The following is a 17410-nucleotide window of genomic DNA, read 5'->3' as shown; positions in this document are numbered from 1 at the left end:
GTTTCCTGTACAGACCAGGACATCAGGCAACGGGTTTTAAATACACACAGGACACAGAGCGCGGCACAGCTGTGTAAGCAAACAGTTGGTACGGGTACAGTTGGGTCCTGTTCTAGGTGCAGCAAATGCAATGCTTTCTGTAATTTATCTATGTGTTTTCGGTGTTTTATTAGCGCACCAACAGCTTTGGGGTTTAGTTTTATTGTGAGCAGTTATCGAATTTGTTTGCCAATTGCGTTACCGGGACCACATGATTCATGATTCCGGTTTTGCGTGGCAAACCGTTCAACCGAAACCCGTGAGTACTATTTTGTAATTGGTAGTTTCATTAAATATGTATTTTTTGTCCCTATTGTGACTTTCGATCGACCAAACCTTTTATGGTTTTAACGAAAAATTATGCAATTTTAGATCATACATTGGGAATAGAAAAAAATTTTAAATTCAACTTCGGCTCATCGGCTTCGGATATAACTATTTTAATTTATTTTTGTTGGTGTCATTTTCGATTATTTTTATATCCTTCCATTTTTTTAAGAGACGGTACATCGCTCATTGTAAGTGGCTCATATTTCTGCGAAAACATTACAAGAATCGTGCCTTCGTTGCTGAAAATTCACACGAACTACTTACTCAGCCCCGAAGGGCAAAGTTCCAACCCGGGGCGGGGCGTGATTGTGCATTCATTTCACTCCCAATTCCCCCATTTGCCGGCCGTGTCACGTTTGGGCCGTCGACGCCAGCTCACAACTCTTGCGGCGCGCTGACGTCGGCGACGACGACGCGATGATTGCTCAAATTCAATTAAACTTGCACACGGTGTCGAAAGCGACGGGTCAGCGACGCAAGTTCCCAGGCGTCTGCCAAGATGACGTGATTTTTCATCGCTCGGCATCTCGGCATCATCTGCTAACAAAAACTGCTCCCATTTCGAAGGAGCGCTTTCTTTGGGCAACTCTTTTCGGGGCGAAGGTTGCGGGCAACCTTTGCCGCAGGAGGTGGAACTTTAGTTTGCCAAACGGGGGGGAACGTTCGAAATGTGCCGAGAAAGTGCATAAAAGCAACTTCATCAACGGTTCCGTCCCTCAGCTAAGAGACGGCTGGTCGTTTGAACTTCGCTTGCCAAACAGCTGCCGACAGAGGATCTGACCGAGCAAAAACTGGTGGGGGGGAGGTCCATAAATTCATCGGTGGCAACATCGGCGCCGGTAGCACGAACGTCGTGGACAAACATTTGCCCCAGGCGCACAAAGATCAGCTCATCAAGACAATCGCTTTTATGTCCGTGGCGGCTCTGCCGGGTATGCGGGTCCAATCGTGGCCGGGTACCGGGCCGGAATTGATTCGAAAGGACCAACTTCTTACCTCGGTGACCGATTTCGGTTTTCGTATGCATTCGGGGCGACGGTTGATTGTGTAGATTAATTAGCCCCACCGTCGCCTCTCACCGCTCGTTTGCCAAACCGATCATTTCAACGGCTCCAATTTACGTTCCGTTTCATTCGCAGATTGTGAGTGACCACTTGAGGGAAGCCTCAGCCACCGCCATTTCTTTTTTCGACTAGAATCATTGATTTGCGAGCGAGGGAGAGAGAGACCCAAAAGCGGGCTGTGGCCGATCGAGAACTGAAGCTCCGGATCACCGGAGGAAGGAAACATAAAACGGGTGGTAAGTGTTTCGATGCGTTTGGAGTTGCGTTCACAAACATTACGTGAGTGGAGAATGATTGATGGTTTGTATTATAATTTTATTCCTAGTCCCCGTCCCGATAGGAACCGAACCGAGGGGGACCCACGTTCTGTTTTCGGGTCGGATAAGGTAGAGGGAAGCAATTTGTTCCAACTGAACGATATTCGAATTTTGGGCCCAGATTCCTATCAAACTTGTCCACTTATTGGCCACCTGAAGTTGCGCTTTTAAAGCGACAAAAATGACACCCGATGAAGGTCCACCCAGGTTGTGTATATATTAATTCTAAGAACCCTTCTGTTTGGATTCGTTCTCGTTTTACTTCAACCAACCGCGCGATAAGTTAACCCAAAAACCGAAATTGACAAGCGAAGAAAGAATCCCCGGGTGTGATGTTGTCACTTCTCGAGAACCTCTAATCCAATAAGTCCGTTCCCCGTTCTCTGCCTCACTCCCTGTGCGGGTTGCGGAGCGTCAGGTTGACTTTATGCTCAAGACACACATCTTCCGCAAGTGAAAAGGAAGAAAATAAAAACCTTTCCGAGTCTGTTGAGTGAGGCGCTTCAAAAGCAATCGGGTCCCTCGTCAATAAGTGGATATTTTTCTTACCCACACGACACGGCTGCTGTTAATGGGTTTGAAGCGATGGGCGCCGCACTCCGCGCAGCTGACCACGGATGCGCGTGGGACCTCCGGGATGCTTTGGAATGAAATCATAACAAAACGGTGAAATCGATCGGGGCCCCCGACATCCGTCGCACCCGGGTGTATGTTGTTGTAGGGTCGATTATCAGCTTTTCGGGCGACGAGTGTCCGTGTTTTATTTTTGCCGGATACACAGTATCAACCGGAGAAGGAAAACAAAGAAATCGAGCCGCAAGCGATGGAGATGCCCGGTGACCGACGACCGATGGAGGCGCCTGGTGAGTTTCGGCAGCCGATCAAAGGGCCAAAGCTTGCGGGACGCTCCAATCAGCTCGAGGTTTGTGGTCGTGCGTCCCTGGGCATTACTTTGCGTAAACTTTCTGGCCACGCTTTCGTGTAGCCCAAAAATTTCGAAAAGTTTGCGAAAATAACCATTAACTCCCCGTCCTCGGGCAATTTCATCCCGAACCGGGTCCATCTATCGCTCGGTACCACCTTCATTGCGCCACGCGGATCTGTCTCTGTGCGTGTCTCGATAAGTAAATTTAATTTCCCACGCTGCTGTCGCCTTTGTGAGGCGCTGCTCGTACTTTCGGCCGATAACGAACTCGATTACACATGTGTCCCCCTTTCGCCGCACACGCCACTGTCGATGCTTGATGCGCGTAAATGTTTCGATCCCAGCACTGGCCTCGTTCACCATCGGAGAGGAGTTTTTGGGGTATGGGACGCTGATATCGTTAGGGAGTGTCTGTGAATCTCATTTCTTGGTACGAACGGGAAATGGATTTTTATCCATTCACCCTCCACCCTTGGACGCCTTGTCCCCCGCCGGCGCGTTGTCCAAATCTCGATAAACGCTCGACCACGCTCGATATAGGGAAACGCTCTCCGTGCGGTAGGGTTGAGCATATAAAAAGGCGTTGAAATAAACTATTCGAAATCGCGCATCGCGCCCGTGGATTAATGGGGATAATATATTTTTTCTTCCTTTCTCTCTCTCTCGCATTTCTTCCATGTCGTGTGCCGTCACTTAAAGAAGATAAACAGCCAGACACCATCCGGGTTTAGCCAGTGATGCATTAAGTCAATGCAGCGCACAGCGCCACGGTGAATGGTGAAGAAGCAAAACGGATAAAAAACGGACCGGAGAAAAAGCTACCACACGACGAGAAAATTTGTGGCGACGGTGAATCGTTTTACGATCCTGTGCAACCCGGAATATCATCAGTATTACTAGAGCTCTACAGACACACACACCTAGATACGTAGATACACACTGAAGGCTGAAGGCTCACGGCGAGACAAGGCTGGCAACGACGACGACGGTGACGGTGAAGGTGTAGCTCGGCAAAATACGACATCCAATAAATTTCATGTCCCAACTGTAAGGCTGTGGCCCGTGTACGCGACGAGGCAGTAAGTGAGTGAAGTGACAGCGCGCCACAAGCTCGCTCCGACCGCAGGCAGCCCACCCAACCAAAGAGCCAAAGCTTCCGCCGCACCCGAAAACCCGACGTATCCCCCCCCTGCGCGCGCTCCTTCACTGTGTCATGATGACGAACGGAATCGCTGATGCGCAACAAAATGGCGGTGGCCAGGAGGACTCGAAGACCAATCTTATCGTCAATTATTTACCACAGCAGATGACCCAGGAGGAGATCCGGTCGCTCTTCTCCAGCATCGGCGAGGTGGAGAGCTGCAAGCTGATTCGTGACAAGGTTACTGGTACGTGCCCCGATGCCCGGAGGGTTTGTCCCTCCCCCCATACACATTGTGGCTGATTGATTGATTTGTTTTTCCCTCCAACAGGACAAAGCCTAGGCTACGGTTTCGTCAACTACCAGCGGGCGGAAGATGCGAGCAAAGCGATCAACACACTGAACGGTCTGCGATTGCAGAATAAGCAAATTAAGGTACGGCGGCGGGACCGGTTGGTGCGACCGCGGCAGGAAGGAAACGATTAGAAGGGCGGCGACACATTGGGAACATCCGGTGGCCCGCGTGATACCTTCGGAACCGGAAGGGATCGCCCCGGGGGTCTGGTCGATTGATTTGTTTACGCGTTTGTGTTTCTTTCGCCCCGTCCCGTTCCGGACACAGGTATCGTTCGCCCGGCCCAGCTCCGAAGCAATCAAGGGTGCGAACCTGTACGTGTCCGGCTTGCCGAAGAACATGCTCCAGGCGGACCTGGAGGCGTTGTTCAGCCCGTTCGGAAGGATCATTACGTCCCGCATATTGTGTGACAATATTACAGGTGAGCTTCTGTTCTCGTCGACGGCGGTTCGGTATCCGATTAATAGCGAGGAAGCTTCCTTTCAACCGTCGTGCGTTTGGCTTTTATGTGCCATCGCTTTAGGTTTTTTGTTCCACAGTTTTGTTTGCCGAACTCAACCGTTTCTTATCATCGTTTAGTTTTAAATCAAAATATTATTGTTTGATTATGATTAATGTTTACCTTTTGTGTTTGTTGCTCCTTTTTTCTCTTTCGGTTCCTTTCCATCCGTTTGATATTATTTCGTCCTCCGAAGCACGACAGTACAGCTCTCCGACGGGAGAGAATGGTAATGGTAAGTGTCTGGCAGCGCACGGCACGGCGTATTCTCTAAATCACTGTAGCCGGTGGGGTGGTCATACGTGCTTTTGGTCGCTTCTAATTTGTTTTAACCGTTCTGAATTCGTACTTGTTCCGCTTCTTCTTCTTTTTTCTGTTTCCGATGGCACCGTGCCGAAAAGGTCTTTCCAAGGGAGTTGGCTTCATTCGGTTCGATCAGCGCATGGAGGCGGAAAAAGCAATCAAGGAGCTGAACGGCACCGTACCGAAAGGTTCGACCGAACCGATCACCGTCAAGTTTGCCAACAATCCGAGCAGCACGAAAACCGTACCGCCACTGGCGGCCTACCTTGGGCCGCAAGCCGCCCGCCGGTTCCCCGGTCCGATGCATCATCCGACCGGACGATTTAGGTACGCCGCATGGCATGACGGGTTTGCGTTAACACAAGCCCCGCCCGGGGGCCGGACATGCTTACTTACATATCGTTTCACTCGTTTGTTGTTCTTTTTTCATTTTTCTCCAACTGTGCCACTCCAGCAGTGCCATTCCAAACTATCGATACTCGCCACTGGCCGGCGATTTACTGGCGAACTCGATGATTCCTACCAACGCCATCGCCAACGGGTCCGGTTGGTGCATTTTCGTCTACAACCTCGCCCCGGAAACGGAGGAGAACGTCCTGTGGCAGCTGTTCGGTCCATTCGGTGCCGTCCAATCCGTTAAGGTAGAGTGGTGCTTGCACTTGACGCTTTGATAGATTTACTGCAAGACGCTCGGACGGTTCAGATTTATTAGCCAAGATGTTTGCTTCGGAAAGATTCAGAAAAAGATTCTGTCTTCCTTACAAGAGATGCGCGAGAAAGTGTTACGTCCACGAGAGGGCTTTCGGTTAGTCGTTGCTTTACAACCTCTATGTTTGCACTCCAATGGTTGCTCTGATTCAGTTTGAGAAATAGGATTGAAATTGCTGTCAGCTAACTCGAAGCCTTCTCAGTGCCTAACTGAAAAGATACTTGAACGTCTGTCATTAGCGTCTTTGACTTTTGTCAAAACAAACACTGTAAAAGAATTATGTTTGGCCTTCCACTCCTCAGGTCATTAAGGATTTGCAGACCAACAAGTGCAAAGGATTCGGCTTCGTGACGATGACCAACTATGATGAGGCCGTGGTCGCGATCCAGTCCCTGAACGGCTACACGCTCGGCAACCGCGTGCTGCAGGTCAGCTTCAAGACGAACAAGTCTAAAAATGCGTAAAATCAACCGAACGCACCACCGGGCGAACTGCTGCTCGCCCACCGCTTGGCCCAGCTCTCGATCTTGCTGGCGCAGCGCAACGGTGACGCAGTCCGGGGGCGGAAAGGTGACGACGGTGGAGGAACCCAGCGACGACGGCGGCGGAATCAGCATCCACAGCACGAGCAGCACCAGCAGCACCAGCAGCAGCAGCAGCAGCAGCAGCAGCAAACACTTGAGTTGGATGTTGTTAGCCACAGCAGGGGGGCGATCCAGCAACAGCAACGGGCTACCAGCGGTTGGTTGCGCGACCTCAGCGAGATGATCACGAACGCCCGATAAGCCGCTCCCGCGACGATGGAACAGCTGCTTCTTCCTCTTTCTTTACTTTACCCTCCGTTACGCCTTGGTTCGGATGATCAGCAGTAAACAGCAACAAACCAAAAACTAAACCAGGAACGGGCAGCAGACAGACCGAAAGAGAGAGAAAGAGAGAGATTGAAGGATGATTATGCAACAACAACTATGCTATGAGAAACAATAGGCAGGAAGGCAGAAGCGCGCAGTGCGCGAAGTACGGGACGGGACAAAATGATTCCACAATGTTTGTGTTTCTGTCTTTTTGATGGAAATGGGACCGTTTTGCTATTCGGTTATTTTGGATGTTTTAATTATGTTTGGTAACGCATTTTGAATTTAGAAAAAGGGCGAACATCCATCTACACGCAAAAGAGGAAGCATAACGATTAGCAAGATAGGGAGAGAGTGCGAGAGTGTATTGATCGGGAAGAAACAAGAACAAAAGTGGAACGCAGAAAAGGATGGCATACGAGAACCGTGCAATATAATAGAAGGCAACAACCTGTCACGCGGCCGCGGTCCACTTAACCCCCGACAGCCATTTAGTCAGGCTGGCGGGGAAAGTGCGGCGAGCCGGCACCGTCGGGCTGTCGCTGTTGGCCGGTGACGGTACACCGCGCCCCCCTTTTTTGAAGGCCACCAGCGTACGCGCGTGTGTATCCCATCATCATCCATCGGCCCCTGCCGGAGCCTGGAGGGGCCGAACTTTGGCTGTGTTTTACATGGTACTTGCTGGACACCATCACCAACCGCCTGCTGCCCGTGGGCCGAAGTGACGAATGGCGAAGGGAGTAGTGAAGGCGCGCAGAGTAAACAGCGAGAAGGGAGTAAGGACATCGCGTAAGAAGAGAGCGTTAAGAAAAAATCACACTTTTTAGACGAATTTTACACGAAGTTTTACACACCAGGGAAAAGCGGAACACGACTTCGCCAAAGAAGAACGAGAGAACGAACGGAGGCAAAGCAAAGCGCGACGCCCCGCGACACAGCGCCCGAGGGGCACACGGAATGACAGAAAATGAAGCCCCATGGGGGGCGACAGCGGTGCGCTAGAGGAACACAACAGTGAAAGATGTGTTTGGGGGAGACACAGGATTCCCGGGTCTCCGGATCAGTCGTGCCGGAGGTGAACGAACGATCGATGCGGAAAGTACGATGCGCTATGAAGCTTGGGTTTGAATTTGTCTACATTTCGTTCGGGACCGGGGGTCCGATCAGCCGGTCGGTCGGTCAGCTAAATCAGGCTCGTCGTCGGAGCACCAACCGAATCATGGTCGGTTGATCCCACGGCCGCGGTGATCGCGCGGTCGCGGTTCCGTGCGATCGATTACTTTATTTAAGTTAGTTTAATTTACTATCCCTTTCACGTTAAATGTTTGCGTTACGATGTTCGTTTTTCTTGACACCATAAATTTAGTTCACCCGTTTGGGATTCGCGGTTTGGTTGTCGCTTCAGCCTTTAGTTGTGCAGTTCCTTCACTGTGTGCACCGCAAAGGGAAATGTTTCCTCCTAGCAGAAAATCAGTAAGTGCAAGTCAGACACACGTTATACGTTCCGTTGTATCGGTTCTTTCTGTGAACAGAAACTCTTTTCAAGCAGCAGTTTAGTTAACTTTCTTTACTATCGCTTCGCTCTGCACACATTTCTTTATGATAGCTCTAGTTTTGTGTATCGTTTGGATTAACGAATGAATATTTATTACCAGTTATTTAGATACGTGTATTGAATTGCTTTGTGGAGTATGTGGAACAGAAGCCACCCTAGTGAATTATGGCACCGCCGTGGTCAGGAGGCACGCGTTTCGTTTTTCTTTTTCCGTACTTTATGCAATAAGTTTATAAGTTTTCCATTTCACTACTGATTTACTATTTTTCGAATTGTGTTTTTCTCCCCCCTTTTGTGTTACGACAGTTTGCGCTGACAACGAAGAACGCAAAAAAGTCTTTACGTGCAGAAGTCGGTGTAAAGTGAAGATAAGAGAAGACAGAAAACAATGGATATACACTTCAAACCATATACCACTTTGTGTTGTTTTATTGTTTATTTGCTTCATTCATTTGGTTTGCATGTTTGGTCGTCATTGGTTTCGTTTTTGTTTCCCCCCAAAAATAAACTGCGCAAGAGGCTCGTTGGGCGGGGAACGATTCATATTCTGGAATGTTGTTCAACTCCCAGGCCGCAGCTGAAGGAAAAATGGTTTTACTCAGTGTCATCTGTTAGAATAGTGCGGCAGTTCCTGGTTTGTCCCTTGCATTCCGACCTTCTGAAAGCCCTCTATGGTTGCGTAGAAACCGAACGCAAATATTGGGACCATTGCCAGTCGTAGTGTGTGAAGTGCGTAGCGCGTTCGACAAAACCCCAAACCCCAAAGAAAGCAGCGGTAGGTCACTCTACGTAGTGGCAGAAGAGAGACTCTTGTGTTGCTGCTAAGTTGCTCCTCCGACGATACAGGGCTCAACGTTTTTGTGACGGACTTTGCGGGATTCCGGCGGTCTTACGTGCTTCGCTACCCGGGTTATCGAAACGTCCTTTTACTTTCCTATAACGATACTCACTCTACACGGGCCCGCAAGCTCCGTTTTCAAGGATATACAGTATAAATAATCGAACAGACTTACCGAACACTTTGAATTAATTACCGTTACCGATATGTGGCAAAGGGGGCGTGAAGCGGAAAAGGGCGCCCAAATATGTGTTACCGATCGGCGGAAGGAATAACTTTGTACGCATATATGTTTCTATACGTAGTTTTCGCCACACATTACATTGATAGCAGCATTTAATCTTTCTACCTTCTTTTCTTTCGCTAGCTCTGAAACATACAGTAGTAGACAAGACCGTAGACCGATCATTATTACTACTATTACTACTACTACTACTACTATTACTACTACTACTACTAGTGCACCACCAGTTCGTGGTTTTATTGGGCGGGGGGTGGAGGACAGCAGAAGGTGACCGCACTGTGGGTGCGTCGCCTTTTTGAGGCAAAATCGAATCGAAGGAGAGCCCTAGCAAACTCCAAAAGCGTCACCGGTACGCACGTCAAACAGTAATAAATAGTGGTTGTGCTAGTCGATACGAGTTGAACGGGAGTTGAAATCCGAGATAGCTAGCAACAGCAACAGTGGCCGTGCGGCCGACCACTCGCACGAACTCCAAACTAAGGAAGTCGCCAGTGGATTGCCACCCACTTGGGAGTTGATCTCCAGCGGAAATAGCCATTTTACGAGGCGCAAACTGATCTGACCTGATCGACGACACCTGGAAGACACCATCATAAGAGGGAGAAGACGAGGAGGGAGAAGAAGCAGAAGAAGCAGAAAATATTACGATCATTAGAGCAAAGAAACACGAATAAGGTCGCTGATATTTATATATCTATACAGAGTAAAGAAGAAAAAAATAGCGAATACTTTATTACAGTGTATAAGGGAAGTAAGTAATTATATTTATAGCTCACATCATCCACGATGAGAAACAAACCGAAAAGAAAACAGCAACTATTAACTACTAACTACCGTTTATTGGATTTAAAGAAAATGTAAAAGAAGCAAAAAAGACACACACACACACGCAACCCAGAAAGCAAAAGTAATAATTATTGAATTAAAAAATAGTCTAATAGAACTATATTATTGAATATTTACATTCTCAGATAGGAAAAATTAATCGAAGCAAAGCAAAACATAATCCAGGCGCAGCGCGAGCGAGGGTACACTTTAAATTGATTGTCCATCTTCATCGTATTCACTGTATTCATTTGATGTTGTTTCCAGCTATATACATATATATATATATATATAGTTATATTACGCAGATTTTACCGTCTAGTTAAACAAATCAGAAGCGCGAGCGATGAAAATAGAAAAGCATCCCCCAAAAAAAATGGAAACAAAATGGGAAGTAATAGTAACCGAGCGGAGGCCAGCGGCTAGTTCTAGTGTGTTCACGGACCGCACGGTTGAATGTGCGCTGGAACCGAAACGAACCGAACCGAATCAGTATTATGGCTGCGCGGTTTAGCTGAAACCAATAGTTCGCACCCGCACCCAACAGCATGAGGCGTCTCCGAGGCGTCAATAGTGGCCGAATAGTTATCGCGGATTATTATGCCCCGCTCGAGGATCGTCCGCCGTTTCCGATTACCACCTTTTTCCTTCATAATCTCTCGTTCGATTTACGATATCTCTATCTTGTTTACATGATAATCAAGCTGCAGCTGCCAGGGTGCAAACAAACCGCGAAAGAGAGAGAGAGGATACACACTACCAACTGCACCATCAGTTAAACGGTCAAGCTGGGCACACAGGACAGTGGCGTTGCAACCCCAATCGCTTTCGCTAACGATGGACTTTGGTGTGCTTTTTTGTGTCACCTGTAGCTTGCTTTTTTCTTCCGGGAAGTTTGTGTAACGATGTTTAGGACAAAATGCCGCTGCGGCCGGGCTGGCCAGTGCCAGCACAAGTGATAGAAGAAACTGCTCAAAATAGGTCAAGGCAGAAGAGGGAGGTCGAGAGATAGGGCCGGAAAAGCAAACACGAAAGACAGCGAGACATAGACAGAGAGAATAATAATATTATTAATAATAATGCAAAGGGATAGATAAATGAAAGAGGCAGAACGAGGAGTAGCAAATACGGCATAGGGGGCATAGGAAATGTTTTCCGGAAAAACCAAAAATTAAAGAAAAAAAACAACCACCATTATGACGAATATTATTATTATAAATGTTTAGCAAATACATTGCTAGGAATATGGCACAAAAAGGGGATGGAAAGAAAGGAAAGAAAGAAAAAACACCCAACAAACACTACAACACACACAAACACTCGGACAGTGGTTGGTAGCTTACCCAAGCCGGCGGCCATTGCCGACAAAATCGAAGGCGTCCCGAAGGCGGACGCCGAAAAACCAAAACAAATCAAATCAAGTATTAAATCGAGAATGTCGATAGAAAAAAAATGTGATCCCACCAATATAAAACCAAGAAAAGTAAAGCAACTGCGTAACGAGAGCAACAAAACAACAAACAAGCAAACAATCTCTATAGGACAAACTATAATGTATGTAAGGAACGTAAAAGAAAACCCATTTTAGTAACTGATCCAGAGCCAGAGTCCAACCCGAAACAGGGGGCAAGAAGCGCGAGGCAGGAATACTACGGATGGGATATGCGAAGCGACTGACTTTACGAAGCTCTCGCGTGGTTAGCTCACGCGCGTCGCAACACGTGCTCAGCGCGTCCGCGTCTAACGCAAGTGCGCCGCGAAGGTCTGACTGAGGGGCGGGCAGGACCTCTTCGATAGGAAAAATTTAAGAAAAAATTTAAACCGAGAGGCAATAAACATCAACAGCAACTATTGAATGGAGCAAAAAAGTGTAAGGAATCCACAAAAATGTTAACATTTTTGATATTAAACTGTAAGCAGATTGTAATGGCGAGCGTTCCGCGACAAAAACGTTTACAAAGTACACTATATGCGATGTGCTGAAACAGAGCAAAGAAACAAAGAAGAAAAAAAAACAAACACACACGCAAGAATAAACATCAAGTATATCTAATAGGTAAGAGAGACGATTTTTAACAAATACGAGAGAAAACAAAAAACACAAAACAAAGGCGAATGCGGTGCAAGCAACTTGCCACCGGGAACTTACCCGGCAGTGGCACGGGCTGGAGGACACTTTGCATTTCGCGAGTCGGGAGCCACATACAAAAACGCACACGTACATGAGGTGGTGCACGGGGCACCCGGGTACGGGTATGACATGAACGATAACGAATATTATAAATGGTATGTTATTACACATTATGTCATAATCTTTCCAAGTTTAGTCATTTTTGGTGTGTGTGTTTGTGTGTTTGTAGTAGAAGTTTTAACGATGGATAAAACTTACAAACAGCAACAGAAAAATGGGAAGAAAACGATGAAAACGTTACAGCAGTTACCAGGCTTACCGCGCACACAAGAGACACACCGTTCGCAGGCGATTAATGAACCCTATAAATGCACCATTTTTACTGTATCAATGTTTTGCATCCGTTTAGTGTTTGGTAAATAGGTTAACCCTGATGTTCGTAGGTTCCAAGCGGGCAGAACTATATTATATACGATCGTAATGTAATGTGGGAGAAGAAACAAAACACAATGGGAGAGTCTCTCTGTATTCGTTCGTTCTTGAAGTTTGCTTGAATAAAATGTCGAAGAAAACCCTTTAAAAAACATTCTACGCTCGTTTCGAATAAAAACAACCAACCCAAACACGAGACGAATATTTAGTACAGTGCAAAAGCAATAGAGCAACAGAACAGACACACACGGTCACGGATGGTTATCAGTTTGGCAGGCAGACAATGGACGGAAACCCATCCATTCCAACCCGATTCCCCGAGTTCGCAGTCCCTCACTTCCTTCCAAACACAAAAACACAGAGAAAACGTACAAGCTAAAGCCCTCCTCCCTGTGTACAACACGCAACATCGTCGTAACGAAACAATCCCAACAGTAAGCAATAAATATCACAAAATGCAGGCGACCGAGAGCGTTAGACAGGCCGTGGTGTAATATTTTTAATCCAAAGGAAATGAAATGTACTAAAAAAACAAAATAAAGAAGCAAATGAAAAAAAAAAACGAAAATAACTAAATCGATGTCACGTGTTCAGTAACGCCACCTAGTTACTCGTGGAGCCGGTAAAAAAAATGCGAGGAAACAATGGAGAGGACTTTTATCGAACAGCGCGCTCATAAGTTACAACCGAGTAGTGTGGCCGTGGCCGACGCCGCCGAGCTAATTTCATCTCGTCCGATTAGGATTCGTTTCCTCGACCGTATCTCAATATTAGCTTTAGTTAATCACTAGCCGTAAGACATATCGTAATGTATTGAATTCGTGTATTCTTGTCCCTGTTTATCTTGAAACATAAAAAAAACAACAAAAACCAAAAAAATCGTTCGCAGCCGCTGCCGTCTATGGGTTTTTGGGAGGCCATCTTTCCCTCTCAAGCCAAACGAAACTTATTCCAGCAAAACCAAATGGAAAGCGCAAACACAAAACTCTACGCCACGAAGGAAAACGAAAAAAAACACTCCGAAACACTCCAATACTAACCGAATACTTCCCCGTTGTGCTCCCCGCGGCAACTGGCGTAATAATAAAAGGAACCCAGCAAAAACCAACCAAACTAGACAAAGAGCGAAGATAGAAAAGAGGAAAGAGATAGAGAGGGAGAGAGAGAAGAGAGGAAAAGGAATCGGAAAAACAACGACATAAACAACATGAACAAAGTTTTATATTGCGTCACAATCTTTCGCACATGACTTACACCCGTGACCCGTGGGAGGCGAGAATTGGATTTGATTGAAAGAGTATTGATATAAATAAATCCGGATAAATGATGCAAAAAAACCCATTAACCTGAGTTTCAACTGATTCACGTCCGAAAGAAAACCGAACGCGCGCATTCCTCTCATTCCAGAAGAAAACAGTCGTCCACTGAACATTGCCATGCACGTGTTAGTTTGGTATTCAAAAAACGACTGCCTACAAAAGTATTAAAATATGCCAAAGATTTTTTTGGTGTACCGTGTATTGTTTGGGAATTATTGACTGTGTAGCAAATGAAGATGAAGCCACCAACTATCCAATAGAATTTTCAAACTCATTCGATGTACTCCTTCGGCTTACCACAGCACAATTAAAGGTTGGCTCCATAGTAATCATGCTTCGAAACTTAAACCAACGAAAACTGTGCAACGGTACGCGTAAGAAAATTGATGAACAAAGTGATTATACGACGATACTTACGGGAAAATTCGATGGTGAGGAAGGGCACATTCCGAGGATCCCGATGCTCCTAATCGATATGCCTCCAAGACTTCAATTTCCGATCCTTCTTGCATTCGCTATGACCATAAACAAATCACAAGGCCAATCCTTGAAAGTTTGTGGTGCGAATTTGGAAAATCAATGTTTTTCCCATGGTCAATTAGATGTGGCATGTTCACGGGTTGGATGACCATCTGCGTTTGTTTGCGCCTTGCGCCTGATAATAGAACAGAAAAAGGAGTGTATTTCAAGGGGATCAACTGAAGAAAAAAGAAAGCCTAAAAAGCCTAGTCTGGTAGTATTTCATAAAATTAAAAACCTTTCTATGGCTCTTTTTCTAGAAACAAATCAATTAATCCTAGATCAATAAATTAATAGGAAACAAAAACCGATGGCGATCGATTTTCGGCGGAACTATGGCTTCGGCGCCTTCAGGTGCTCTCAGCGACTCCGCGGTGGTTTCGGTGTCCGCTCTGCACGCTCGTTGTAGCTTATTTAGGCCCGATTTTTCGGGCTACCTTGGGACAGATTATGCGGTCGTCCCGAGGAAACCGCACAAGTGACACTTTTTCTAGCGTGTAATTCAATTATGCCCAAGCACCGCCACCGGTGGGGGCCCTTTCGTGTGTGGCACCGACGAACAGCTCAACTCATCATAAACCACCCTCAGCCGCCACGGACGGGAACGCTCGGAGGGTGCCTCCAACGGACATAGGCCTGATACGGCCAGAATGCACTTTACCCGGGTGGCCTGGGACTAGGAATGCCGCTGCAGCGGCAACGAGCGGTGCTGAAGGGCTCTCCGCCCAGACCTTGTTGCACATTCCCTGGGGGGATGGCACCGTTCGTGGTGGTTTCGGTACATTTTCACGACTAATTCAATAGAGAAAATCGAATTTCCCGGCTCACTTAGCTTCACAGAGCAGGGCCGCTGACAGTGTTTGTACTACAATTAGTGCACTTCACTAACCAGAACGGGGTTCTCGCTCGCTTGGACGCTCGACAAAAAATGTAACGGTGAAGAACCCGGGACAAAGAGGAGGACCGGTGCAAACTGGTGCTCGCTTTATGTGTCGGTTAAATCACTGTCCGCTACGAAACAAACCCCATAAAAATTACTGATAAAATTTTATCTTAAGATTGACATTAACACAAAATTATTTTACTAAAACAAAGCCCCTTGCTAACCTGAATAGCTCCCGTATCCCGCAACTGAGCTACAACTCGCGTCACGTACCAGGGTCGCATATGGTAGCATCGTCGATGCTTCCTACCGAACGGCGAAGGACCGTTCCGATGAAACGGGTTACAAGCAAATTACTCTCCGTTAGTCGACAACTGATTTCTAAATTAAAAAAAAAACAAGTAAAACCTTTCACTTTTAAGTATATTATGCGAAAATTTCCTTAAAAGCGCCTTTTAGTTGTATGTTTTGTATCGAAAACGTTTTACGTTTAGTTCCAGTGCCTCATGCAGTCGGAACTTTACGATCAACCTTATGAGTAGTCGAGTTGGTCAACAGCTCCTGCTCACGCCGTATGCGAAGAGGCTGTGTGGCTCGGACTCGGCCACCGTCAAGACACCCGACCGGAGTTGCCTGATGCATGTGTTGCTGGTCAAAAATGTGTCTTTTTGAAAAATCGAAAGCCACTTTTTATGAGACTTCCACGGCGCTAACGTAGCAATGGTTTGTTCTTGGTCCGAAGACTAGAAATTGGCCCGTGTTCTTTGGGGCCGACCATAAACGAAAGAATTAAATAGCGGCCCGATAGCATGTGTGTAAAGTGGCGTGTGGCAGATAGAAGCATATATTAGAATTGTTTGCTTAGAGCGCACCAGGCTCGCAGCCGTCCGTGCAGGATGTCCTGGCCAGAGGACGAGCTGGCCCAGCAGCAGAGCGAAGGAGAGCCACTTGCCGAGAGCTCGAGATGCAGCACTCCAAGCGGTCTCGCTCACGGTCTCCTTCTGGGGCGCGTGGTCGGGGCCCACATGTGCATGCGTTTCTCTCGGACACACGAAGAGGATGTTTGACGCTTTTTTTCCGCGCCGACCAGCGGGAAAAAAGTCGTCCAAGTCCAAGTGCAAGTGCAGAACTGGCGGGTGCCCAGAATTCTCCGTCCGAAGGACTGCCAGCCTTCGAGAGAGTGTGCCGGCACTCCGAGCACGGGAAGCCACAGAAGTGCGGCACAATCGGCCGGAAACGCTCATGTAGGCCGGGCCCGACCCCTCCGAATGGCTTCATACATTCATGCGCTTTTGGTGATGCAACTCCCGCGGGTTTCGCGGTCGGCGGTTCACCGTTTACGTATCGCGGTAAAAAGCGCCACAGAAAAACACGTAAGAGATTATTAGGGTATCTTTTACACTAAGCCGTATAAATAATTCCGATTATAAATATCCGAGAAAAATACGGTTTAGATTGAACGGTTTCTTACGTTTTTCTTGCTTAATTAAGCTAAGTTAAGATTAGGTGGACAGATAATTGTCATAAAATATGTATAAGAAACTCTCATTTGCAGGGATAATTACCACGTCGTACAACGTTTTAATATTGAACTAAGTTTAAAATTAGAAACAAATAGGGGAAAATTATTTAGATAGATGCCCAATGTATTTTGTAGTACAGTGTTAGTCAATTAAATCGTTTTCAGTTTGATTTTATAACTAAGTCATTCTGTAATAGACCAACAGACCAACTACTTTCTGTAACGCAACTGCTAATAATTTAAATGTTTAATGGAAACTCTGTTCCAATCCCCCAGTTTTATGTAACGCTCAATCATTTTATTAAAATCACCATCGTCGGGTGCACTTCGGGTGCGATTGTTAATTGGTTAAGCAACAATCGATGAATGAGAAAAGGAAAGAGGAAACAGAAACAATAGATCGAAAATAGCCTTACATCACCCGCTGGCCAGCAGTCGCTCGTTCGTCCCTGCGCGATCCGAGTGCGAATTTTTATTCATTTACCAGAGCATGTTACAGAGCCACGTGTTACACGTCCTAAGCGGGCGCCCTTCATTGACCAGCGACCGAAAGCGGAAATACGTCCTGCCGCCGGTGACAGCAGCCGGAGGCCTAGGCTGGGCCGA

General features: G+C 46.9%; 1 protein-coding gene across 2 annotated transcripts; it reads left to right on the top strand.

Annotated features, from left to right (window-relative positions):
- Positions 1 to 3381: 3381 nt before the first annotated feature.
- On the top strand, positions 3382 to 8492 carry LOC131211254 (ELAV-like protein 3). 2 transcript variants are annotated; one of them, XM_058204658.1, is made up of 7 exons: positions 3382 to 4063; positions 4148 to 4251; positions 4439 to 4592; positions 4867 to 4905; positions 5072 to 5300; positions 5431 to 5614; positions 5985 to 8492. In XM_058204658.1, the coding sequence occupies exons 1-7, from the start codon at positions 3889 to 3891 to the stop codon at positions 6144 to 6146; spliced, it is 1047 nt and encodes a 348-aa protein (XP_058060641.1). In that variant the 5' UTR covers positions 3382 to 3888; the 3' UTR covers positions 6147 to 8492. The 2 variants fall into 2 exon arrangements, with proteins under 2 accessions (XP_058060641.1, XP_058060640.1); XM_058204657.1 differs by having other exon boundaries at positions 5428 to 5614.
- The last annotated feature ends 8918 nt before the right edge of the window (positions 8493 to 17410 follow it).

The sequence above is a fragment of the Anopheles bellator genome, chromosome 2, assembly GCF_943735745.2.
Source record: "Anopheles bellator chromosome 2, idAnoBellAS_SP24_06.2, whole genome shotgun sequence".
Taxonomy (NCBI): Eukaryota; Metazoa; Arthropoda; class Insecta; order Diptera; family Culicidae; genus Anopheles; species Anopheles bellator.
The sequence above is the reverse complement of the archived record's forward strand: the minus strand, read 5'-3'. Positions and strand labels throughout refer to the sequence as shown.

Excerpts from the sequence above, each read along its gene's own strand:
- LOC131211254 (XM_058204657.1), top strand. The coding sequence starts at position 3,889 with ATGATGACGAACGGAATCGCTGATGCGCAACAAAATGGCGGTGGCCAG. Across the intron at positions 4,906-5,071 it reads GACGGGAGAGAATGGTAATG|GTCTTTCCAAGGGAGTTGGC; the intron begins GTAAGTGTCTGG and ends CGTGCCGAAAAG. Across the intron at positions 5,615-5,984 it reads GTGCCGTCCAATCCGTTAAG|GTCATTAAGGATTTGCAGAC; the intron begins GTAGAGTGGTGC and ends TCCACTCCTCAG.